Source organism: Caloenas nicobarica, chromosome 11 (genome assembly GCF_036013445.1).
Source record: "Caloenas nicobarica isolate bCalNic1 chromosome 11, bCalNic1.hap1, whole genome shotgun sequence".
In the NCBI taxonomy this organism is placed as follows: domain Eukaryota; kingdom Metazoa; phylum Chordata; class Aves; order Columbiformes; family Columbidae; genus Caloenas; species Caloenas nicobarica.
In genome coordinates this window covers 2546180-2571298 of record NC_088255.1, presented here as the reverse complement: position 1 = coordinate 2571298, position 25119 = coordinate 2546180, and the positions used below count along the sequence as shown (strand labels likewise).

The 25119-nt window shown below is 43.2% G+C and overlaps 1 protein-coding gene across 3 annotated transcripts in view; it reads left to right on the top strand.

The window, feature by feature from the left end:
* PHF2 (PHD finger protein 2) overlaps nucleotides 1-25119 on the top strand; it is an 84989-nt gene that overhangs the window by 29341 nt on the left and 30529 nt on the right. For all 3 annotated transcript variants that reach the window (XM_065642612.1, XM_065642613.1, XM_065642614.1), the window contains 4 exons: nucleotides 11886-11971; nucleotides 16875-16989; nucleotides 19777-19937; nucleotides 22179-22320. In XM_065642612.1, the coding sequence (XP_065498684.1) occupies nucleotides 11886-11971; nucleotides 16875-16989; nucleotides 19777-19937; nucleotides 22179-22320 (504 nt within the window). The remainder of the gene's footprint in view (nucleotides 1-11885; nucleotides 11972-16874; nucleotides 16990-19776; nucleotides 19938-22178; nucleotides 22321-25119) is intronic.

The window sequence follows — 25119 nt, the reverse complement described above, 5'->3', positions numbered from 1 at the left end:
GTTCTTCTAGCACAGGAACAAGCTGCGGGGCACCCTGCAAATGGACCCCAGAGAGCTGTTTGATTCCAGCCTCTGCAGAGAAGAAATAGTCGAAGCTCTTGTCTTGAAAGCCCGTGTCCATGGCAGAGGTCAAGCAGACCTCCAGGTAACTTCACGGCGGCACGGAGACATGCTGCAGCTCATAAAATCTCTATGTGTGTCTATATTATGATTGCACATGACTCCCAGGTCTAGGCTTAGATTCAGGTTGTGTAAGAAGAGGAGACTGAGGGGTGACCTCCTTCATGGGGATCAATATGGAAAGGGGGAGTGTCAGGAGGATGCAGCCAGGCTCTTCTGGGTGACAACCAGTGATAGGACAAGGGGCAATGGGTGCAAACTGGAACACAGGAGGTTCCACTTAAAGATGAGAAGAAACTTCTTCCTGGTGAGGGTGCCAGAGCCTGGCCCAGGCTGCCCAGGGAGGCTGTGGAGTCTCCTTCTCTGCAGACATTCCAACCCGCCTGGACACCTTCCTGTGTAACCTCATCTGGGTGTTCCTGCTCCGGCGGGGGGATTGCACTGGATGAGCTTTCGAGGTCCCTTCCGACCCCTGACATTCCGTAATTCTCTGAAAACCTCTAGTTTACAAGTTCAGAACACCTTTGCTGGGGATGGGCTCCAACATAAATACTAGATTACGAAGTATACAACATACAGCTGAAAAGTTACTAGTCCCAAAGAGAAACTTCGTTGCCAAAAATGAAGCAGATGACCAGCAAAAACTTATTTTAAACCAACATATAGTTGATTTATTATTAGAAAATCTGGGTGAAAAGAGAGGTCAGAGGTGATGAATTGGGAGCGCATAGAACTTGTGTGTTAGTACTGACTAGAGAATGTAAATTCAGTACCATATAGACTCACTAGTCAGGGGGCATATGAAGAATGGCAATGAAGCTGGTGAGGGGCTGGAGCACAAGTGTGATGGGAGCGGCTGAGGGAGCTGGGGGTTCAGCTGGAGAACAGGAGCTGAGGGGAGACCTTCTGATCTCTGACCTGCCTGAAAGGAGCTTGGAGCCGGGGGGGTCGGGCTCTGCTCCCCAGGAACAAGCGCCAGGACCAGAGGAAACGGCCTCAAGTTGCGCCAGGGGAGGTTGAGGTTGGGTCTGGGGAACAATTTCTTCCCCAAAGGGCTGTGGGGCATTGGAACAGGCTGCCCAGGGCAGTGCTGGAGTCACCATCCCTGGAGGGGTTGGACAGACGGAGATGAGGTTCTCAGGGACGTGGTTTACGGTCTCTTCCAACCCAAGTAATTCTCTGATTCTATGATAACTGTAGAATCTGCTTTTTCCATGAGTTTCCCTGACACTAAACACCTCATGTATGGATTTGTGGCTCCTAAAGACAGCGGGTGTTACATACAGAACTAGGGAAATTGAATTCTTGTGCAAGCTGATATTTGTAAAATACTCTCAGCTCTTCCATGAGACTTTCTTGATAACTGGGTGACAACGGCAATGTTGGCTGGCTCTTGCAACAAGAGGAATTTGGCATGCAAAGAAGTAATAGTGAGGCCAGAAGGAAGGTGTGGACTGCACATTGACTTGTGTTCAAATCCCAGACAGCTGCTGCAGTAAAGAAACAGTTTTGGGTGCAGCAGGAAAACATTTTGCACTAAAACTAACACAGCAAAGTTATTAACTTCAAATCCAGGTAGTTTGTTAAGGGAGAAAATGGTATTGCCGTGGGAAGTTGTGATACCGTCAAGTTGTTGTCAAGTAAATGGGACAGGTTGTTGAAAATTACTAAGTATTCATTTGGACAGGTAGATTTTATTCTACAGCTGTCACTGGGTCCTGTTAACACCGCTGTGAGTATCCAGGTTGAGTAGAGGCTGTATTGCTGTGGTCGGGTTCGGGCACTGACATCTCTGTGTAGCTGTTTGTGCCATGATGAACGTGCCATGTGGTTGGAGTCACCAATGGCACTTCTAAGTTAAAACAGCTTTTGGGTTCCTCCTGCTTTCTTATAAGATTGGCTGGCCAAAGCCTAGACTGGTTTATATCTTTTTGAGGTTCTCCAGGCATCAGAAACACAGAGTCTTCTAATTGAGCATGTTCTAGGGACCCCCTGAAATCACTGTGCATTTTTAACAGACTTTTGATCTCAGAAAAATAAGTCTGATGTCAGTAGACTTAAATTTGCTCTCCAGAGGACACAGGAGAACATATAGGACTCCGCAGACCAGCAAAGGTTGGGAAACCACTTTTAAGTAATTAAATTATCTAAACATGATACTAAAAGAGATAAAGGGATGTTTTTGTAACAGCTCACTGGGACCCCAGTCCTCTTCCTGTATGTTAAATATGTGAAGATCATGATTCTCTGCATGACTCCAATTGGGAGAACTGGAAGTTTTTAAGAAAGGAAAATTTAATTATCTTGTGTTTGGTATATTATGGAGCACTTTTGTTGCCTGATATAAAATTAGGTAATGCAGGCTATGACACCCAGGCGTTCCCCTGTGCTGGAGGAATTCCCAGCTGAGCAATTAGGGCAACTTTTCGATCCTTTGTGCCCCGAGAGCAGCCCAGAAAGACTGGAACAGCGTCCAGAATCTGGCTCAGAGTTGAAATACAACTGCACACTTGAAGGAAAGGAAAATGCAGCCAAAGCTGTGCTGCCGTGTAAGGAAGTTGGCTCTGCAGAGCCCGGATGGGGTCGGGAGCGAGGGCTGGGGAGTCGTGCTGGGGTGGCTGACAGAGCAGCTCTCTCTCTGCAGTGTGTTTTAAGGACTCATCTTCTTACCATCAACTTAGAAGAATCTTCTTTGTGGTGTTTTGAATGTAGGTAGGGGCTGAAAATGGGCTTTATGTGTCTAAGCCGCTGGAGTAGTTTAGCATTTTATGCCTATGCATAAAAGCAATGCAAGCAAATAAAAGTAGTAACTCTTTGCAGAGTGATCTAAACTTTATTTCCTTTGTGATGTGTTGAGATTACAGAGATCACTGGGGACTTCAGCGAGCAGTTCAGATATAACACCTTCAAAAAACAGGATGTCTTTTTCCACAACAACTAACTTGCTCACAAAAATAGCAACTGAGGACAGATTATCATTAATAGCGTTAAGTGTAATAGAGACAAAACAATTATACCTTAGGGAAATATATCCTACAATAATAGCCTCAGTTGCTAAAAATGATTTGTTTCTGGTGTTTTTAAACTTGTGTTATGACTCAGGCTTGAACAATCTGGATATTGTTGATTACATAAAATCCGTAATTCTCTGAACATAGTTTAAGTTCTCAATGTCTGCATTTTGTTTCTGTGCTTACTTTTATTTTAGTTTTCCTTGCCATTTGGGCTGCACCTTCTGAAAAATGTTCAGTCCGTGTTTTTAAAGCTCTGCCTGTGATTTTTGTTCTCTGGAGGGCTCGGTGTGGGTTGTCCCTTATAGCAAGAGCAGCAAGCTCCAGTCCCAAGCAGCCGATCATTTCCCATTTTTGAGGTTTGACATATGTATTGAGCCCTTTGCCAATGTGGCTCTGTGATAATAATGTAGATAGACCGTATATTTGAATACCTGTATACCGCAGAGATAGGGTGTTCACACTAGAAATAGGGCAGGTTATCATCTCTTCATCAAGCACCTGCACTGGACAGTAACATCAGTGAAGTCCCTCAGCCATTTGCAATTAAAAAACTATTCTACAGCTGCCTTAGTTGGCTGTAACATTTGTTTTTCAGGGAGGTCCTGCTTTCACTCACTTTTATAAATAGTTTTATAGAGGTCAAGTAATTCATGCTTTCTCCCAAAGGGCTAATTCTCTGCTGCATACCACAACTGCAAACAAGTTTGCAAAAAAATTGCAAAATGTGGTTCAGTGAACCAAATTGCAAAGTTTATCCAAGACAGCAAAACTTGTACAACTGGCTGAAGTGCAGGGATGAAGGAGCAGAGAGCGCTCCTTGGTGTAATTCCATCCTGGTGGCATTTCTCAACCAGCCTGTGACAAACAGATTTACTCCATTCCTCATTCTAGAAGGAAAAGGCGCCTACTTTATAAGCAAGGGATTAATTCCAGTACAGTTGCAAACATCGAAAAGAGTGGACGACATCCTCATGCCCCAAGGAATTCCCAAATAATAAAGAAGCTAGAAATGACAATGTGCCCCTGAGACAACAGGCTTTTCCCATCAAAGGAGACGCGGATGTGAAGATTAAGGAGAGCATGACTTGCCGTCCTACCTGATTCCAGCAGTGGTCCCGTTCATGCCCTTTCCTCATCGGAGTTGGGATATGGGCCTTGAGCATCCCTTGGTATGAGATCCCAAGGGTCTGTCTCTGCTGGCTGCAGCGCCTGCACCTTCTTGTGGCGTTTCCTCCAACCTCTTCAGATTGCAGGAACTGGGTCAAAATTGCATAGAACAGAAAAGAAGCACCTTTGAGATTTTTCTCAGCTGGAAGAGGCTAATTCTTTGTGTTTCAAATACTACATTCGCTCTAAAAAAAGTCCCAGCGCTGAGCCTAGAATTGTGGCAACTTGAATGTAAATTTTAGTTTAAAATGATACCCATGAAAACGCGTGGAGTTGTGAAGCTTAGGAAAGGCTAATGCCACAAGGAGAACATGTCGTACTGGATTCCCACAGGAGAATTTACATGCAGCAGAGACAAACCTCTAAAGCAAAAGCTTTGCATGTAGGCAGCACAACCCAGTACTTGCACAGGGATTGATGCCATCAAAGCACCGAGCAAATGTTTGTTAATGGTCCTACAGCAGCCTCGGGGATAATTAACAGCATAATTAATTGAGGTTGAGGACAGTCATTACAACCCGATGAATAGCGCAGATTTTCCTCACCTTTATGTTTGTGTGTTGCTGAAGCTGCTGTGCTCCTGAGGGGGAGGGGAGGCCTTTCCCTCTACATTTATGCTGCTATTGCACCAAGGGTGAGCGTAAAGTGACATGAAATACCATGGTACCCATGGTATGAAATACCATGGTACCCATTATAGCCAAGGTTATCGCTCATTTAGGCCCTAATTCAACAAGTCCAGTGTGTTGGACACTTGCACGTGAGCCCAAACCAGCACACGTGGATTTTCTCCGGCTGTTGCTTGTTCTTGGGTCTCCTCCTGAAGTGACATGGACACGCATCTTTCTGCTTTCCCAAATGACTTTTGAACTCACTGTTTAGCGTTAATCGCGTCTGACAGCAGGCTTGAGGTCTCAAAGATTCCTGTATGTTTTGTGAAAATACATGGCTGATGAGATGAGACTAATCCTTCTGCTTAGGAAAAGGCTTGTCTGCTCCTTAGACACTGGAGAGCGTAGGTGGAAGAGCCCTGGTCAGAGTTCATCCCGCAACTGCCATCAGAAAAAACAGTACGAGACACAAGTCCAAGGAATAGCTTGTTTCGCTGCTCTTGGAACACCTGTTTTCTTTCCCTTTTTTGTCTTTTCTTGACATCACTTGTGTCCACAGTGTTGGCGGTTGTGTTTCTGGGTGCCGTGATGTGGAAACAAGAAACTGCTGTCACTTAACATCAGCCCGGCATCGAAGTCTGAAGCGTGAGTCTCTTCTGCTGGGAAGTCCTGATTTTCCTGCAGTACTTAGAGTTTTTTTTCAGGTGGTGGAGGCTTCTGAAAGTGGATGGGTATCGTCCTCACAAACAACACCTTGTTGTTCAGGAAGAGCATTATTGTGCAACACGTGATAAATGACACATCAAGAAATCATACCAGTTGCTAAGGGATAGGGATAAGCTCAAGTTAATTACTAATTATGACCTTTATTGTGTATAAAAATGCCGTAAATATCTCTTGCGCACTGTGATGGCTGCCCCACGTGGGACTTCGATGCTTAATCCTGAAGCACTGAGCAGCCCCATGTCGGAACTGGCCAGAGCCCCAGCGCGCTGGGGACGGGCCCGTCCGCGCAGCCCTGCGCCCTGAGGCAGGAGAAAGGGCTGGAAAATCCATCACCGCTTCCCGAGACTGCGTGCAATGTTGATATCCCAGATTCGTGGCTGGTAATAGAAGTTATTTGGATTTCATAGAGTTGTTTTGGTTGGAAGAGACCCTCAAGATCAAGTCCAACCGTTACCCCACCCCTGGCACTGCCCCATGTCCCTGAGAACCTCATCTCCGTGTCTGTTCAACCCCTCCAGGGATGGTGACTCCAGCACTGCCCTGGGCAGCCTGTTCCGATGCCCCACAGCCCTTTGGGGAAGAAATTGTTCCCAAGGTCCAACCTCAGCCTCCCCTGGCGCAACTTGAGGCCATTTCCTCTGGTCCTGGCGCTTGTTCCTTGGGAGAAGAGACCAACACCCTCAGTGCTACAACCTGCTGTCAGATTTGGGCTGATTCAGGGAGGGAAGCAAAAGCAGATATTTGATTGTGTGAAATAAGAGTTAAAGTATTATTTTTTACCAGTGTTAAAATTCCCCAAGCCTCCAGCATGCTTCTGGTAAAGTCGTAAATGCTGAAAACAGATTTTAAGATAAATACACAGAACAGAACAAGTAGTGCAGTGATGTATTTTCTAGTTACAAATTCTGAGCAATGTCTTTGACCGTGGATGTGGCAGGAACCGCTGTCCTGGGCAGGGAGCTCAAAACTGGTGCCACGTGTTGGGCTGTGCTGGTGACCTGAGCAAACCCCTCCAACCCGCTCGCCACAAATTCCTCGTCTGCAAAAAGGTACAACCGTGCTGACCTTCTCTGTAGGTAATGTGTACAGGGTAGGGAAAGGTGGGCTCTTCCCTGCTCCAGAAGCTGGGAGCTGTGTTTCGGGGGTGAGGTGGGAGCGACGGCAGGGTGCTCCGTGCTGCCTTTGAACCGTGCTTCTCAGGTACCGAGAAATGCGTGGCTTCGGTTTGTTTTCAGAAGCTAAGATTTTTATTTTTCCTCCCGCTTTATTTATGTATTACTATATTTGATTTTCTTTCCCACCAAATTGCCTTTTGTTAGGTTGTTTTTCTTTTTGGGGGGGATATTTTTCCATACTTGTCTTTGGGTTGATAGTGGAGATTACATGGTTTTAATACTATTGATACCATGTGGATTAGTTTTTGTCCTAAAATTACTTAAAATGTCATCTCACTGAAGATGACAACTTAAGGTCCTCGTAAACATTCAAACTATAAAAACAGTTCAGATGTACATACCTTCTATTATTGTTGCCTCCATACAAAAATTGTCATTGAATTTGTCAGCATACAGAAATCTGAACATCTCTCCATTGTGAGCACAGAAGCAATTTAGTTTTAAAGTGGCAAAGGGCAGAGTTTCTAATAAAAATGTAATTTGTAGCCTCTGACAGCAAATGCTTCTGTTTGCGCTGATTTTCATTTAAGTCACTGTAAAATGTGTGATATATCAGCTTAATCAGCTGGAATATCAAAGGCTTTACTTTTTAAAATTTTTTTGCCTGTAACAGTTTTGGTAAAATGCATCAGTAATAATGCTTCACTTTTATCTCGTTATCAAATTAGTTTTACACTGCCTCAACCTGAGTTAAATCACTTAAATAATCATTTAAAAATCAATCATTAAGTTGTTTTGAATCATTCCAACGAGATATTTGTGCATGCACAAGAATTAATCTCTTATACCATCTTGACTGCTTTTGGGCAAAAAAGGTGGAACAAGTTTTCCAGAGGTTGAGCATGACGGTGGAGCAGTGAGTGCTCTGATGTCTGGCATCCCCGGCGTCCTGCATCCCCATTGTCCTGCATCCCCATTGTCCTGCATCCCCATTGTCCTGCATCCCCAGTGTCCTGCATCCCCAGCATCATTTTAATTTACTTTGTGAACCTGATGCTTTCCTCAAGATGAACTTGTTTGGTCCTGCCAAACGTCTTATCACACAGTCAAAAAGCAGCAGCTGGAGAGAATTCACAGACAGTGAGGGACATCCCTAAGTACCTGGTCGGAGGACACCTGCTTTATACCTGTGCACACCTCTGAACACGAAATTGCCGGTGTCCTCGCTGTGGAACAGGAGGTGTTTAACCATCTCTTGCACAGATCTAAACACCGCACCACTTGATTTGTGAGTTCTCGCAGCGGAGCGGGATCTTGCTGGGATGTCAGCAGACTGGTTTGGGGTGTCTGCGGGTTTTGTGAAATGGGTTCTTGGAGCGCTGGTGCAAACAAAGCAAATAAATCTGCTCCTGCTGTCGTTGAGGCTGCTTCCAGCTCAGCCTCCTGCTGCCTGGCCCGCTGCTCCCTGCCCGCCCTGCCTCGCCGGCTGCCTGGTGCGTCCTCTGCTCAACCTCTTCTGTCCAGTTTTATCTCAGTGGCGGATCTGAATAATCACACAAAAGTGCTACCGAGACCTTTTTCCAGTTCTTCTCTACCGATGGCAGCGCATCCCGGGCTTGTATTGACAGCTGAACGCGGGACGGTCGCTGGGCTGTTCCCTGGCGCAGCCTGTGATCCCGCGCTGCCGCTCAGCCCCTTTCATCGGTGCGGGGGGTCCAGCGCTTGGCTCCAGCCTTTTTTGTGTGTTTGTGTTTCTCTCAGGCAAATGGGGCTGAAAAAAGAAACTGGAGGGAGCAAAGTGGAGCGTTCTCATGAAAAAAACTAATAGAAGTGAAACACAAAGCACCGTTTGTGCTTGGATTTGGGGGGTGAGGGGAAGGACAGCACTGTTCAGCTGCTATAGATGACTTGATTATCTTCAGCTGGAGAAATGCTTTGATTCTATTCTATTGTTAATTAACCAGTCTGAGAAAAAATACGTTTGTAAATTAGGCAGGAGACCTCTTCAGGACTCTGTGCTGCGTTCTGCCAGGGCTGGTAGTCTCTGGTTCTCATGGGTGCAAATGCTCTGGAGACCAACCCAAGGGCAGGTCAGGGCCACGGGGCTGACGGCCCCTGGCTACCAAAACCTTGCCCCGTAAAATCAATACACTCGGCAAGAAATGCTTGTTCCTCTTCTGGCAGGAGTGTTCTTGAGGGGTTGTCTCTGTTCGGCTGTCTTTAACTATGGAAATTCACTTTGGTATGCCTGTGTTGACATGGAAACCCACAAACAGTTCTGCTGGTGGAAATACCTGACTGTTTGCATTGAGAAGAGGGGCACAGACTGGAACTGGGTCAGATTTTGGTCAAAGATCACCTGAGGCATTTCAGGAGGGTGAACTCTTGGACAGTTTGTGCTCACAGTTCCACAGACGGTGAGGACAGCAGCTTCTGCTTACGAGTAGCTGTAAATGGCCAAACCTTATTCAAAAGCCACGTCGTAGTTGGAAAAGTTGACTGCGTCTTTTAGAGGACCGTTTGCATTTGAGGTCAGTTATTTTTACTTTTCCATTTTGTTCTAGTTAAATATTTTTACTTGCTCTCAGAACAATAGCTCCCACCACACTGAAGCCTTCGCCCAGTGCAGCAGCTTTCTGTACCTCCTCCCGTAGCAATCCATGCAGTGCCCAAGGGTCTCATCTCCTTACTTTAGCTAAATATAGACTTTTCAAGCCCTAGTATAGGGCCTAATCCATACCTTTACTAAGCTTAACAAACTGAATCCAGTGGCATAAGCAGCTGATGCAGCTTTATGGGTGGAGGAATCCTCGACATTCTCTTATGCTTCCTCTAATCTGCTGGGGTTTGTTTAAATTTTTGGCTGCTTAATCTGGTATTTTACTGCCTGTACGTATTTGAATCTGAGGACTGGATTGTTGTGATGATTTTTCCTGTCTGCAAACCTACTCTTCAGTTTTCCATGCTGTCCGCCCAGGGAGACCAAATAGTTATATATTTTCAAGTAACTGTTTAATTAAACAAACAAACAAACAAAACAAAAAAAACAACAGCCAAATCTGCAGTTGCTTTTACATGATTCAGAACTAATGTCCTGTTTACCAGCCTGTTCTGAGGCTGAACTCACAAAAATGAGTTTCTCTGGCTTTGATTGCAGAGCTTCTCTCACCCCATACTCTTTGGTTTGGAGAGAGCTGGTCCCATACACAAACTGGCAGCTGCAACAGGATGAAAATATTGCAAATATCCACTAAGGTTTCTGGCAGAATCTTATTTTGACAAAACATTTACGATGGCTATAAAAAAAGAGTTGTTTCCGTATCTTAGCTAGTTTGGCTTTTTCCAGTGTGGTTGCAGTCTCGGTATGGGGTTTGTTGATGCTTTTTTCTAAAAGCAAGTAGATCTGTGGTTTGCAATCCTGATGCATGCGGCGGCGCACCCCTGTGTGCCTGGGATTCAGAAGTGGTTCCAAACCCCAATTTGTAAACAGAGAGGGTCAGATTGTGTTTTAACAGTCAGTCCTCCACGATGGGCATGCGTGGCCGTGCGTTCTCCTTCCTTCATCCGTGCACCTTCCTGTCTGCCAGCAACCCAGAGTTTAGAGCCCTCCTGCATCTGAGCCGTCGCATTTAGTAATTACTGCCGTTTCCAACCTACATGAATGTCTCTAGTTATTTAACTTGTTTGTAATTTTGGACACTTTTATTGTCTTAAAGAGCTTGAACATAGTAAAAATGGTTTGAAAGATTCTGTCAGTCGCTTGACAGACTGACCCAGCCTGTTGCCTTGCCTGTGGGAGAGCAGCAAACATCCTGCTCTCTGCTTCCCATGGTCAGAACCCGCAGCTAAAAGCTCTGAATTCGTGTTCCTGCTCTAATCGCCGCTTTGCAGTGCTGGTGGGGTGCAAGGACGTTGAACGCTCCCCCACCGTGGAGATGGCATTGCCAGGACACGTGCCCAAACCCTTTTTCAGGCAGAGGAGATGTTTTGGTGTTTTCCGCTAACTGGAGAGCGCTGAGGTGTTCCTGCTCCGGCAGGCGGATTGGATGAGATGATCTTTCGAGGTCCCTTCCAATCCCTAATGTGTTGATTCTGTGAGGAGGCATTTCAGGCTGCAGAGCGGAGAAGCTCCCTGTGTGTTCTTATCGCGGTGTGATCTGGCCTTGTTTGCGCAGGTGGTTGCGGTGAAGCCGCCTTTGTTGCCTCTCGCAGATCCTCTTGCCCAGCCGAGCTCTCGCAGAGCCGCGGCACGAGGCTGTAATCGCAGCACCCGGCTGAAGCTCTTGTTTCTGTGCTAAAACCTGCCCTGCAGCCTGGGCTGCCTCAGAGCGAGCGAGCAGGAGCAGAACCCTGTTTGATTTTCCTCTGTTCTGGAGTTTATTTGGCTGGTTGCACGGCGCTTCGACTGCGCAACAACTTCTTATCTCAGCCACTTCATTCCTCTGCAGTTTAGTTGTGTTTTTCTGCAGCGCCGTGTTCTCCCGCTGGATCACATTCCCAGGCGTGCCTACGGGCTGCCCCGCATCCCTGGATGTGTTGTGCCATCCCCAGTAACCTCAGTGGGTGTTCTAAGCAGCTGACAGGATACAACCCGTCTTCTTGGCACCCAGAAGTGCTGTGAGATATACGTCCTCTTTTCCTCCTTATCTTTGTGTATTGTAATGGAGGTGGAACCTATAGAAGTTTTGCATATGGTATACCTTGCCAAGATTGCTCTGGTACCTAGCAGCTGTCCATACATGCTTGGTAAAGAAGATGTGTTTTCTTAATTAGGTTTATGCGGGATGGTGCTTGGAAAACTCTATGTAGATAGAAAATGGTACCCTTGGGGAAAAGAAAAAAATTCTTTGGGACTCTTTAACACATTTTAATGGAGGTTCACAGTGAGCTGGTAGTGAGCCTCTGAATAATAATACCTTTTTTAGCACCACATCAGGAATGCAGGCTGCAAAAAATCCAGTCTGACTGTACTAGTGTAAAAAGCACCTAAGCTTTGTTTTGATATAGCTGTTAGCAGTCAGCATAGCTGCATAGTAAATGTGCAGGTTATTGGAGTTTGGGTTTTTTCATTATTAATTGCATGCTCGCATGTTGGGAGGTGGACTCATAATACTTACCTTCATATATTCCAGCTGTGTGGGTGTTGAAGAAGATGAGGCACCAGATATCGACATCTACCATTGTCCGAATTGTGAGAAAACCCACGGAAAGTCTACTTGTAAGTATACCTGCACCGCTGGTCCTCAGATACAAAGCAGATTCTGTCTGTTTAAACAAAAGAAGCTTGTGGTTTTTTTCCTTACAAAAAGGCACGCCTAAATATCTTGTGTCATAAAAATTTGGTCCCGGTCTCAGCAATGCAAACAATGTGTCCTTCCTCACACAGAATTAAGAATTGTGAAGACAGTACTATGGGCTATAAGTATAGAAGTATCCTACAATGACAGCTAGTTCTAATACAGTGAGTTCTGGAAACTTGATGGTGGGGTTTGTCTTTGAATGAGAAGAGTAAGAAACGGTATGTTATGCTTGGCCTGGATATAAAACTGTAGCGATTTCAGGGGCGGGCAAAATTGTAGGATGTACTGAGGGTGCCAATTCTTGCAGTTCTTTCACAGGAAAAGTTCTCCTGAGTAAAAGTGACAGTTGATCTCAGTGGGAGTTTTGTCTGGGAAAGAACTGTAGGATGTGTTTGTTTTGGTCAGATTAATTCACAAATTCTTTCTATTATACAATGGGAAAAAAAAAAAAGAAAAACCAATCGCTGTAAAAAATGAAATGCTTTACTCGAAAGCCATTTCATGTAAATAAGCAATAATGATGTGGAGGTTCTGACTGCTTTGCAACCTTACAGCAGCACACAGAGGAAGAGCACTGTGCTCGTCTCCCAGGAGCCCAGCGAATCATCATGTTCCTTTTTTGATGAGAAAGACAGGATGGCTGCAAACTGACTTATGTCATGTTAAAATTCAGTAATTTTTAAAACAAGCAATTATTTCTGCACTGCTTTAAGGGTTAAAGTTTTAAAAAATTCTACAGAAAGGGGAGGAATCTGAAATGTTCATTTTGCGAGCAAAAATTGGAATCATTTTTCTACTGTGACTTTTTCAAAATCAAGTGTGAACTGGAAACCTGAGTGACCTGCAGCTGTTCCTGTCTCCCAGATGGTCTGCAGACTACTTTGGCGCAAGCAGGGCACCCACAAACTGGGCAAGCTGGAAAAAACCTCTCGAGAGGCTTGTTCTGAAAGACTTAACAAGATCAGTATGTCCCCACAAAATGTTTTGGTTTAAAAGAGTCAGCCTTTCTAACGTTTCGTTGGAAGATTTCTGACAAACACACTGGAAATCGGTCAAACAAATAACCGCAAATCATCTTCGAGTGAACAATTAGGCATTTGAATGGGTTGTGTTGAAAAGGGGGGTCTGACTGCAGACCCAGCGCAGAAGCAGCGGCACAGGAGTTTTAGCCTCTTTGAATTTTATATAACATTGAGATGTGGCTGATGCTGTGATTTCTTTCACTTTGCATTATGAATGATGAAAGCCATCTACTTCTCAGTGTGAGGGGGAAAAAAATCAGACAGAAGCAGCAAAAGTCTATAATCAGGAATTAAATATCAATTCTATAAAAATGGTGGTGCATAATCTTAGAATTCAAGAAATGGCAGTTTTGATCAAAATATTACAAGTCTAGTATAACAGTTAAGATGAGGAGAGTTGAATAGACAACAGTCTTCTGATGCTTCAGTAATGTTTTTGGCTATCCAATTCTTTTTATCCAAATAAAAATCCGACTTGGCAGTACGTCCCTCAGTCTGCATCCTGTAGCCCAGCAGAAAGTGCTTCTTTCTGGTCTTACTGGTGTCTGGGGTTGTTGGTGTGGTAGGAATACAGACCAGGACAGAATACAGAACATGAGATCACTCTGCAGTACAGCAACGTGACTTTGTTTTCTCCCTTCCAATGCATTACAGAAAGTTGAATGATGTCCAAGACCCAGCATCAAAGTAGTTGAGTATAAAAATTTCAGGAACATTTAAACATTAGTTATTGATAGTCTTACCTTGAGTTTTGGTGCAGTGCGAGATCACAGGTTCTTAAGCTGCACAACCATTTTCACCATTAACTCGTAGAATGGTGGATGATGTTGAAAAATGAGGCGGTGATCCCGCAGCCCCTCCTTGCAGAGTGCAATAGGCCGGGAAAGTTTTAAAAAAAAAAAAAACCAAAACCAAAATGATTAGAAGGCAACAGGAACAGCTTGCCTTAATGCGTTCATGCTGTCAGGGTGTCCTGCTGCGCCGCGCTGGGCTCTGCGGGGATTTCTGGGAGGTGATTGCTTCCATTTGGTCGTAAACGGTTAAAATAGACATTTAAACCAGTTATCCAGCAGTATCAGTTTTGTATTAAACACCTAAGTGTTGTTCCAGAGCCAGTAGTTCACTAGTACGATTTAATTATTGCAAGATTAGCAAAGGGAAACACAGACACCAATTGTCCGTTCTGTAACTTGTCTGGATTTAAAAATATATGTGTATTTCTGGAGCACACATTCTGCAATATATGTTTTCCAGATGTCAAATTTAAAAATAATTTTCCTCTTCTTACATTTTTCCACTTTACCAGTGTGGCTTAGTGGCTACTATTTCAGAAGATTGTTTCCTGTCATATGACATTTTAAGCCATTTCAGTTTAATGAAATTTGTAGAGACTCCTCGTTGGGAAAAATTGTATACATTCATACAAAATTTTCTGACATCATTTAAATAAAATGTGAATGCTTTGTTTAGGCAGACTTGACTCATTTTCATAACACAATCTAAAATGTTCAGTTTGATTGCTGTCTCTTGTAGCAGTGAAAATGAGGAGAAATTCTTTGGAGTCAGTGAAGTTACATAGATACAAGTAAACCAAAGTCAGGCTGTTAACTATTTTTAAGTAGTTACAACCTTTAATATAAATAACTAACAAAGTGTTTCTAGGTATCTCTTCTTCATAAATACATTTGAAATAATGTGTGTATTTGAAGTCCAGAATTATCAATCTTGAGATACAGTTTTCATAAAAATGTATTCCCTTGTTCTGTAGAAGGAACGGGTTATATTTTCCAAAGGTCAAATTTGATCAGAATGTTCTGCAGAAAAAGAAATCTGTAGTCATTTAAGAAAAAGTGGCCTTTCTGGCCAACGCTAGTATTTGTTGCACATGTTAATGGGCCGTTAATCCTTACTGTGGTGTTGGTGGTAAAGATGGAGTGTAAAGAGAATGGCTGAAAATGGGCCAAGTGTCGATCGTTGGATGCAGGATAACGCGCTACAGCAGCCGGGCTGTGAGACGGCACCTCCTGGGGAGCGTCTTTGGTGCCTCTGCCTGAGAGGTGGGTGTGAGAGGGGGATGGAAGTGGGAGGTGAATGATGTGAGATGGTGGATGATGTGCGAGGTGGACGCCTGCCGGCGCTCGGTGCCGAGGGAAAGAGCTCCCCGGTGCTTCCTGAAGAGTTGCAGTGAATTTCTTAATTCAGCACCGATTTGCTGCTTTTATTTCTCGGTGCTCTGTGCTATCTGAAGTGTAATAAAAGAACATGCTAATACGATAAGCTCTTTAATTTTCAGTGTGGCAAGTGACACCTGTTTCCCCCGGGACTCATGCTAAGAGTCCCAGTGTTGGTTGGGATCAGCTGAGAGGGGGAGGAGGCCATAGTTGGGAAGGGGAGGAAGGACTGGCATTCATGGAGGGCTTGTTTCCTTTGTTAGCAGGAGCGCTGAATTAATACACTAAGCCTGAGAGTCATTAAGATAAAGAACTAGCAGCTTTAATGAATATATCCAGCTAGGCTGGAGAGCCGCATGGAACTAATAAAACCAACATGCTTTGTGCAAAACCTGGGATGGATTCCTTGGGAGATGTCTTTACTTGAGCTAAGCCAGGGTTGTGGTCGGGAAAACAAAGTTAGCTTTTTCCGAACCTCATGTCATGTGGCCTCCAGATTCCTTTCTTAATAAAAAACTATGTGGATCTCTGTGTGTGTGCATGTGCAAAGAGCAAGGAAAGAGTGCCGTCTGTGCGTGGTTACCGAGGAGTCTGGTTCCTCTCCTGGCAGTTTTGAACAGTAAGAAAAGCATAAGAGATCTTGATTTTGAGGTAAAATACTGAGTTTTATTGTGTAAAACAAGGGTGGAATATAAAAGAAAGTTGTGACGTATGAAAATGGTGCTAACAGAGTCTTGAAATTGAATGAATATGCACTTGGGACTGAAACAATTTACTATGAAAATGAGCGTGTCCGGACAGACTCTGGAAGTAGGAACCGCTGAGAGAGATAGTGCTGACTAGGAGAAAAAGCTGGACCAGTTTTTCTTGCTCTGTGTTATCTGGCTGTCAAAGAGGCAAGGCAGAACTACATTGACATTTGACTTACTTATTTGAGCTTATTCCAGCTGACCCTTTTTTGATGATGAACTTGCCTGTATGTCCCACCACTGGGAGCACAGTCGTGGGGCCTTCAGTCTGCTGTCACTGACTTAAGGCCTAGGCCTGGCTCACCTTTCCAAACCTAGGAATAAGAGGAGTTCTAAAAATGGCATTTATGGTGCCCTTGTGTATTTTTTTTTTCTTTTCCTTTTATGTGCCCGCTGCTGTGTGCAGGGTATAATTCAAAGCCCATCAAAACTGATGTCAAATCTGCCACTGTGGGGCAGACCTTTAGACTAAGGTAATTAATGATAAATATGTCCATAAAGATCTATACTGTATATTGAGACGGCAGAAAAGTGGCTTCCTAAGGGTTTTATGATAAGGATTAAGCGTGTAGTCTGGCAAGTACAAAACGTCCAGAGCCTGTGTTTGCATAAAGCCTGCGGTAGCTGCGCAGCTCAGCAATTATCCGTCTGGTTGCCCTTATGTTACAAAGCGAACACTGTTCAGTGTGTAATAGATCTTCAGGCTACAGTATAATTGTCTAATGGTGAATTGAGAGCAATATTAAAATTTGCAGTGCAGCATAGTGGGGGTTCCCTCTTCTCTGCTCGTGTAAGAAATGAAGATTTGTCCTTCCTTCAGATGTCTTAATAGTTACCTTCTACTTAACATAAGCTACTGTCCAATTCATTATTTTTCAGTGAAAAAGAAACGAAATTGGCATAAACACGATACTGGACAGACAACAGAGGTGAAACCTGTACAGAACGGGAGCCAAGTCTTTATAAAGGAACTTCGAAGTCGTACTTTTCCAAGGTAGGTGGACAGGGCTGTGGTGGTGAAGCACGTATAGCCAGTTCCCTGGGAAGCTGATGATGATCCTTGCTGAAAATGTTATATAGTACAAAGTATGAAGTTTAAATGAGTGCTGTTTTATTCTAGATATCCCAGGCTCTTCCCTTTTTTATATTTGTGCAGCCATATTAAAATCTGCTTTTGATTGAGCCCAGCTCCAAAATACGAATGGTTTTGCTGAAGTCTGTCTCCATCTTGAAAAGAAGAACAATGACATCCTCAGTTGCTGCAGTGACAAAGGCTCTCTTATTTGGGGTAATGAATAGTGCTAATTGTTAGGTGAGATGTTCCACACTTTATTAGGCTGTTCACAGCCGTTTGTAAGAGTGATGATTTTCTTCTGGTTCTTTAATGTAAGGTCTTAGCCAAATAAATCCTTAATTATTGATGACTAATTATTTTAGAAGAATCCTTGGAGACTGGTAAAGTATACTTGGTAAACACAAAACTTCTTTCTTTTTATGGGGAATTTAATTTCACGTTTAATTTCAGATACTGGTCTTAGGCTGGTTAAGGGAGAGGCTGTGAATGCCTCTGCAAAGTTTTTGCAGCACTTACAGATGTATTTCACTGAACTCAGCACCCAGTAATTTTACTTGCTTGGCTATTTTTATTTGGGCCTTTTAGATTTTTGTCTTGTGTTTGTTTGTTTGTTTGTTTGTTAATTTTTTTATACAAAGCCATTTCATAGGTTGCAAAGCTAATTTCTTAAAAAAGGATTAAGGCCTAGGCAAAATGATTTCAGTAACCTCAGATGGCCTCTGAGGTTGCACTCACATATGCAATATCTGAGTCACTCCTAAATTGTAAAAAAAAAAAAGAAATGGACTTCCATTTTTTTTTGTTTGTTTCCCACATAAATGTGCACATAAGAAAATATTGCTGCCAGATTAAAGTTTCTGAGAAAGAAGGGTCTGTAGCCAAAAGGAGTGCCTGCAAGATTCAGGCCTCTGACATCTACAGTTGTGCTGGTAGTAAAACTCTTATGAAGAAAATGAACATCTGCAGATGTTCACAGAACAAAACCCAACACTTGTCAGCTAGAATGTGATGAACAGAAAAATGGGGTTTGAGTCTAAAGACAGAAACATCGTTGCTGATTCACAGCACACGGCAGTAAATTATAACCCACGGTTAGTCCCTTGGTGAGGCTTGGATCAAAAGGCACAGCGAAGAGAGCAAAAAGACAAAAACTGTAATTCATGTCATACCGCTTCTGAATATTTAATACCAAAATAGCATTAGAGTAGTAATAGTAGTAGTAATTATAATTAAATTTGTGGTTCAGGTACTTCAGTGTAGGTGCCAGACTCTCCATTTTGGCAGCACCGTTACTAGCTGCTCTGCTATGACTGCTCTTTATGACTGTGTGTACGTTTCTGTGGCACATATGGAAGCAAATCAGACTTGAACAAGTACGTGAGATATATATATGGGTGATGTAAAGTAAGTGCAGCGGTTTAGTGTTAAATCATGGTTTGCTTCTTGCTCCTTAAAATCTCCAGCCTTGTTCTTTGTATGTTGCTGGCATACAGTACCGGTGCTCACATAAATAAGGAATGCTGCTTTTAGTTAATTATTAATTAACTTTTCCTCCTGATTAGCCATTGCCGATTCACTGTGGCTGGGGTGATCCGGAAATACATTGGGCTTCTACAGCTTATCCCTGTTTGCATCTGGCCATCTTGTTCTCCCGGGGGTTCAAACCCTGACGGGGCTTTCTGAGCAGGCCCAGGGCGAGGGGTTCCCCCAACGTGGTGGGGTGAAATCGGGATCCCCCCCAGCAAAGCTTGTGGGGGAAACCCGTAGTTAAAGGCTGTGGGGGCTCTGCCGCAGGTTGGGTGTGATGGGCGGCAAAGGTGGCGAGGCCGGAGGGTGCGGCCGCCATGGCGGCGCTTGCAGCCTCGTCCCCTTTCCCGCTGGTTTGTGGTGCTGCATGAAGCCGTGAGCTGTAGTTCAGAACTGCCGCAGGAGAGGGCAGCCACGTGTTAGCCTTACCCGCTTGGGCAGGGAGTACTTTTTGGGGTGAACACTCAAAGTTTTGCTGTTCCCCCCACCGGCAGCCATGGCCCCGGCCTGCCGGATGGTTCTGGAGCCCAGTTGACAAACACATGGCAGCAGGGTGCTTTTGGGACTGCTGGTTGTTCGTATACAGTCACTTTTTACCCTGAATTCAAAGTATTTTACTCTTGAAAAGATGTGGAAATCGGACTCGAATTTCCCTTGGGAGTTGTCGGTGCAAATAGCTGCTCGTCTGATGAAACTGCCCTTTCCTTACTGCCTTCGATGCCCTCCCAGTGACTTGAAAATAGTTTGCAGAGTATTTCCCGAGCAATTTATTTGACTACTTAAAAATTATTTGCAAAGTATTTTCTGGGCAATTTATTCGAGACTGTGTAGTGTTTTTAATCTTACCTTCTTTAGAGGGGAACGTTAAACACTAATTTCTTTAACACTGATCACTGGTAACTCCACAGATCCCTATAGCTGAGGAAAATGTTCTTTTTCCGTAAGCTGTTATTTTAGGAGTTTCCAGTAGCTGGTGCCTGAGGCTTGAGCGAATTGATTTCCAGACAATTTTCTTGTGCCCTGTGTGCTTTGCAATAAATGGCTTTTTGACTTTTGTGTTATGCACCTACTTTGCGTATAATTGCTTATTCATAACATTCCCTTTCAGTGTTGCAATGCAGAAGATGACAAACTCGGTGTGGAAGCACCTCACCATTGAATCTGTGTTTCCTTTTTCAGTGCTGAAGATATAGTTGTGAAAGTGCCAGGCAGCCAACTGACAACAGAGTATTTGGAAGAAAATGGCTTTTCAGAGCCCATCCTTGTCCCAAAGAAGGATGGCCTGGGTTTGTCCGTACCCGCACCCACCTTCTACGTCAGCGATGTTGAAAACTACGTTGGTGGGTATCTGGCAAGCAGATGGCATGTTACTGGTTAGAACTCAGCTGCTTTCTTAAAAAAAATTCTTTTTTTGGTATAAAAAGTTGTAAGATATATTCTAAAATACTGTCAATGTCTTGGGCTATGCTGACTTCAATACTTGTTATGTAGTGGTAGCTTGTAATTAGCAATTAATTTGCTCCTGTTTCTTGTACCAACTTGTGGATCTTACAGTGAGCCTGAGCCAGACTGCATTGTACTCTGCAGCACTGCATTAAAAGGCACAGTTACAGTAATATTAAAAAATTGTTTCTTTAGGCCAGGTCTTAATTGATTACTGCCATCTCGCTTTGTATGGAAGGAATTATTATACTAGACTGAGACTCCCACTCTGCAAAGGCAATCGATTTTTTAGCACTGGTGTCAGTGAGAGCTGTTTTCATTGCTGCTGATAATTTGGATTCGTGTTGGCATCCTCCTGTCTCTACCCTGAGCAGGGGATTGTACTGCATCTTCTTGCCAGTCGTCACGTCATCCCACCTCGGAAGACCTGCCTTGGCCGGGAGCTGTGGAAGTGCTCTGAAGTCACTTGTCTCCACGTCCTTCTCCCTTTAGCACGTGTCATCTTGTCTCTTGGCCTCTCTCGCTTCGTTCCTCTTCTGGGTCACTTTCTGTCCGATTCTGTCTCCTTCTGGCAAGGCATTGTCCTTTTGGAGCCAGGGCTCCAGCTCCAGTGTGTCTGTCTGTGTGTCATGGTCACTTATCTCCTCACGTAGACTGCCAGCCCACCTGCACGCTCCCCATCAGGCCATTGACTGCTCCCCAAACTGGAGGGTGCTGTCATCAGCCGCGGATATTCTCGACTATATCTATTGCTTTTGCGGTGATGTGTGAAGTGAGATAACTCTGAATAAAGGAGAATTCAAGATCCCTGATTTTGTTGTTCTCTCCATCCCATTGCTTCTCCAGGAAACATATTTTCCTTGACCATCCGCTACACTTAGCAGATTTTCACCCAGGTGCTCCTTCTGCATCTGCTGGCTTTCTCTCAGCCTCTAGCTGAAATAATCCCACCCTACCAACAAAACAGTTTGTGAAAAGCTGGAGGGAAGAGCATGGGTTGTTCGTTCTGTAGCTGGCACCAGATTTGAAGGTGAACGGAACAAATACGTGTGGGTCTGACCTCTCTGGGCTTGGTTCACTTGAACAGGATTTCCCAGGCAGGGATTTATCTCACTGTTCTGTAGTTTATTACATCAGGCCTAGAATATCTTTTAGAAACAATCTAAAGTAAGTGATAGAGGACAAAACACCACCATTGAGACTGCCAAATACATCATTACTGTGCTGGCATTTCATGAAAAAAAAAAAAAATTCCCTCTTCTAATGTGATAAAAAGCTATGAATGAAACACTGGGAGAAGGAAAATAAAGCCAATTAAAACTGAAGGAAAGAAGGCTGGAGAGATGCCTTTTTTTTTCCAGAAAGTATAAGAGTGTGCTTAGTAGTGGGCACTTTTTATAAAGCTCTGACTTTCTCCATGTGTTCTCTTGTGTTAAATTCCACTAATTGGCTAATACCATTAGTATCAACACTGGAGATTTGTATCTGACAAGGTCTATCAGAGGAAATGTATAAGTACTAGCAACTTATTCTCGGTACTCTAATACAGAGGGGATGGATTTTTAATAGGTGTAATTTTGCATAAAATAAAAAAAGTCACTTTTTTTGGTGGCACACCTGAAATATGTTTAAAAATGGGAATTTTCCTGGAAAGCTCTTCCTTGATTATAGAATATGTATGCAAAAATTTAAAATACAGCATAAGAGAACTTACAATTTTGGAAAATCAGTTTGACAGGTTGCCCTGTATAGTCTGACACTGTCTGCAATCACAAGACTTCTACAGATTGGTAGGTGGGGCTTACTCTGCATATACAGGTGTTTGCGTATAATTTCCACCACACAAAAAAAATTCATAATGAAATTAAACTTCAAAGTAACTTAATCTTTTAAAGAGAAAAACTACAGAAATAATCATGTCACTGTTTTGCGCCTCTACATTTTATGTATATACATGTCGTTTGTAGATATCTGTATATGTGTTTACAGGCATAAACAACAGGGAAGATACAAAGGCTGAGAAGATCAGCAAATCAAAAGGTTGAGATGTTTCTCTAAAAGCTGACTTGCCCCAAGCACACAAAATGGGTCAAATCAGGCTGCCCTTCAATCTCTTTTTTCATTGAATTAATTTGTAGGACCAGAGAGGAGCGTTGATGTCACCGATGTCACCAAACAGAAAGACTGCAAGATGAAGCTGAAGGAATTTGTGGATTACTACTACAGTACCAACAGGAAAAGGGTCCTCAACGTGACCAACCTGGAGTTCTCGGACACGAGGTGAGGGTCCAGCCTGCGACACGGGGGTTCAGCTGGGGGTCTGAACTGGCTCCAGTGGTTCTCTCTTTAGGAACTGCTGCTTTAACCCTGGGATGGTGGCTTCTTGCAGCTCTGACTGCATTGTCCATGTGCAGCCAGAGCAGGTGAATGAAAGTGCTAATTGCTGTGTGAGAAGAAGGATACACAGTGGAATAAATGGGCAGGCATTTGTGGTCATTCATGCCTGAATATCACCAGCATTCATGTGCCATCAGCAGTCACTTATCAGAACAGGGGATTTTGGTACCTTTCAGTTCTATTTTAACTCCAGTAGTGTAAGTATAGTTAATTCAGTGCAACTGAGTGAATTCTCTGCCTCGTCCTGGTAGTGAATAATATGTTCCTAGCATGATCTTAGGTACTTAGACGCAGCTTGGTAAGTACCAATAAGACCAAAGAAGAGAGGACAGAGATGACCACAGGGGTGTGATAACACTGTATGTGGGAGAACATGGACATAAGGGGTCTTATTTTTTAATATTCTGTGTTATTCTTCTGGTGAGATGGGAATCCTGATGGATATAAGGCAACAATGGCCTTTCTTCCCACTTAAGGTGATCTTAGAACATGGTGGTGTTATCATTATACTGGTAAACAGTATTCTCTGAAAATAAAACAGTTTCAGAACAAATATGAGGCCTTGGTGCTTATTTTTAAAATGTTCTTTAAGCTTCAATGATTGCTTGCTGCTACCCTTATCTACAGTCATGCTGAATAAAACTACGTCTAAATGGAAAGTTAAATGTATTCCCAGGGTGTTAGTGTCTACGTGTCATTATGTGCAGTCTCTCAGAGAAAGCAAAGGTAACTACAAATAGTGCTACGCCAGAAACTAGTTTCTTCACCAGTGATCTGGTGATCTCCTTGGAGCATTCTTTTTTAAAACATGTTGTACAGCAGTGAGCATCCTTGTATAGCCCTGGTTTGAGCGCATCGTATATTGCTTAGTGAAATATTCCATTTAAAGTAGTGCGGAGTGAGTCAATAGATGAGGTGTGGCTCTAGGTGTAGTGTAACATGTCACTGGATGTCCTTGAGTAAGTCTGAAATTCTGATTTTGTAATCCTGTACCATGCGTTACTGTTCTAGTTTCGGTGCTTTTGTGAGTTAAGATGTAGTTGTACGACAGCAGTTCAGAACTTCGCAGTGGGCAGCCGTGGGGTGCGATGGTGCCGCTCGGCTGTAGTGATCCCTCAGTGACAGGAACCCTAACTGTTCTCCTCATGTTTATATATGTTTTATACATAGGATAATTACCTGATGTAAGTACCTAAGAGTTCAAGTTATTGCTCTGTGCTTTATTTAGCTGTGCTCATCACCTGAGCTGGGCTTCTATTCCATAAGTATGCAGATGCATCTATAATGTATTGAACTTCATGCAACTGTGCAGATCATTTTCACGGTTCCTGCAGTTATTCTGGGTAACCGACACTTCTCAAAGGGAAGCGTCAGAGAAGGAAAAGATTCCTTTATATACAAACACTACGCAGCTGATGATGAATGTCAACATAAAAATAAAGGATAGTTGTTTTGGGGAGCATTCCATGTTAGCAAGAAGACTTAAAGTAGCCTTAAAAAAGGAAGCTGATTTACAAGCTCATTTTTTTAAAGCCATTACCTTTAGCCCTGTGGTTAGTGTTTTAGTAGGGCACACCCATTTCTGCAGAAAGCTTCTCTAGTAATTACAGGCTTCAAAGATTACCAGTATCTTCAGCTGAGATTTTTTTAGCTTTCTGCCATTATCCCAGAATGACAGGAGGTCTTTTGTTCTGAAGGGCTGCTGGAGCTGTCACTCATATGCTGCTAATTTAGACATTAACTAGCAAATATTTTATTTCTTAACACAGACAGTGACACTTTAATTGAACGCACTGCTCCATCCTTCCCTGCCATTTCAAATGGAGCTATTGTTGTCAATGTTTGACAGTGAGCATAAATGACACACAGCAGAATTTAATTTTAGTTTGAAGTGCAGATACTCTTACTGATGTGACATTTTTGAGTGCCCAACAGTGAACCTTCTGCAAATTTTAATCCAAGTTTTGGACTATTGAAATATAAAATTTAACACATTCTGGGATGAAAAAACTTTAATACTTGTTTATCATGCCACTACATCATCTTACCTGTGACTTATAGTACATATTATATCTTTAAGATAATAATAATATATAAATTATATAAATAAATATATACAATAGAAGCATACACTCAATGTATATTCCTTGGTATGAATTGTATAAATAAATATTATATATGTTATACTTAAAATATATTCACATTATCAACCGCATTAGACTTTTTCCTTCTTCTGAGCTTTTGATGCAATGTGGTCAGTCTAAATAAAAAGATCACTGTGATACTCATAGTCAGATCAAGACCTATTTAGTCCTTAAATATTAATGTTATTGTTGTTAGGATTTTTAATATGAAGCTTAACTTGTTTGAAGATTTACCAGACCATTTACGTAAGAGTGCACCCATTTCTCTTCTGAAGGGGGCTGGAAAAGTGGCTATGATAACAGCGCTCTTGGGACTAGAAAAATCCAAACAGCGCATACTTGATCATAAATACTGCTACTGAAAGAACTCAAAGGCTCGTTGCTAAGTCCTCCTGTTTATAAAGCCTTAAATCTCTGTCTGTGAACAGTTTTCACAAATTTTCTAAATGAGGAGCAGTTCCACTACCGTGTAAGGAGCTGCTTCAGATCGCCATGCAAGTATTAACGTCATGCCCCACTTTTTGTTGGATCGGGGTCC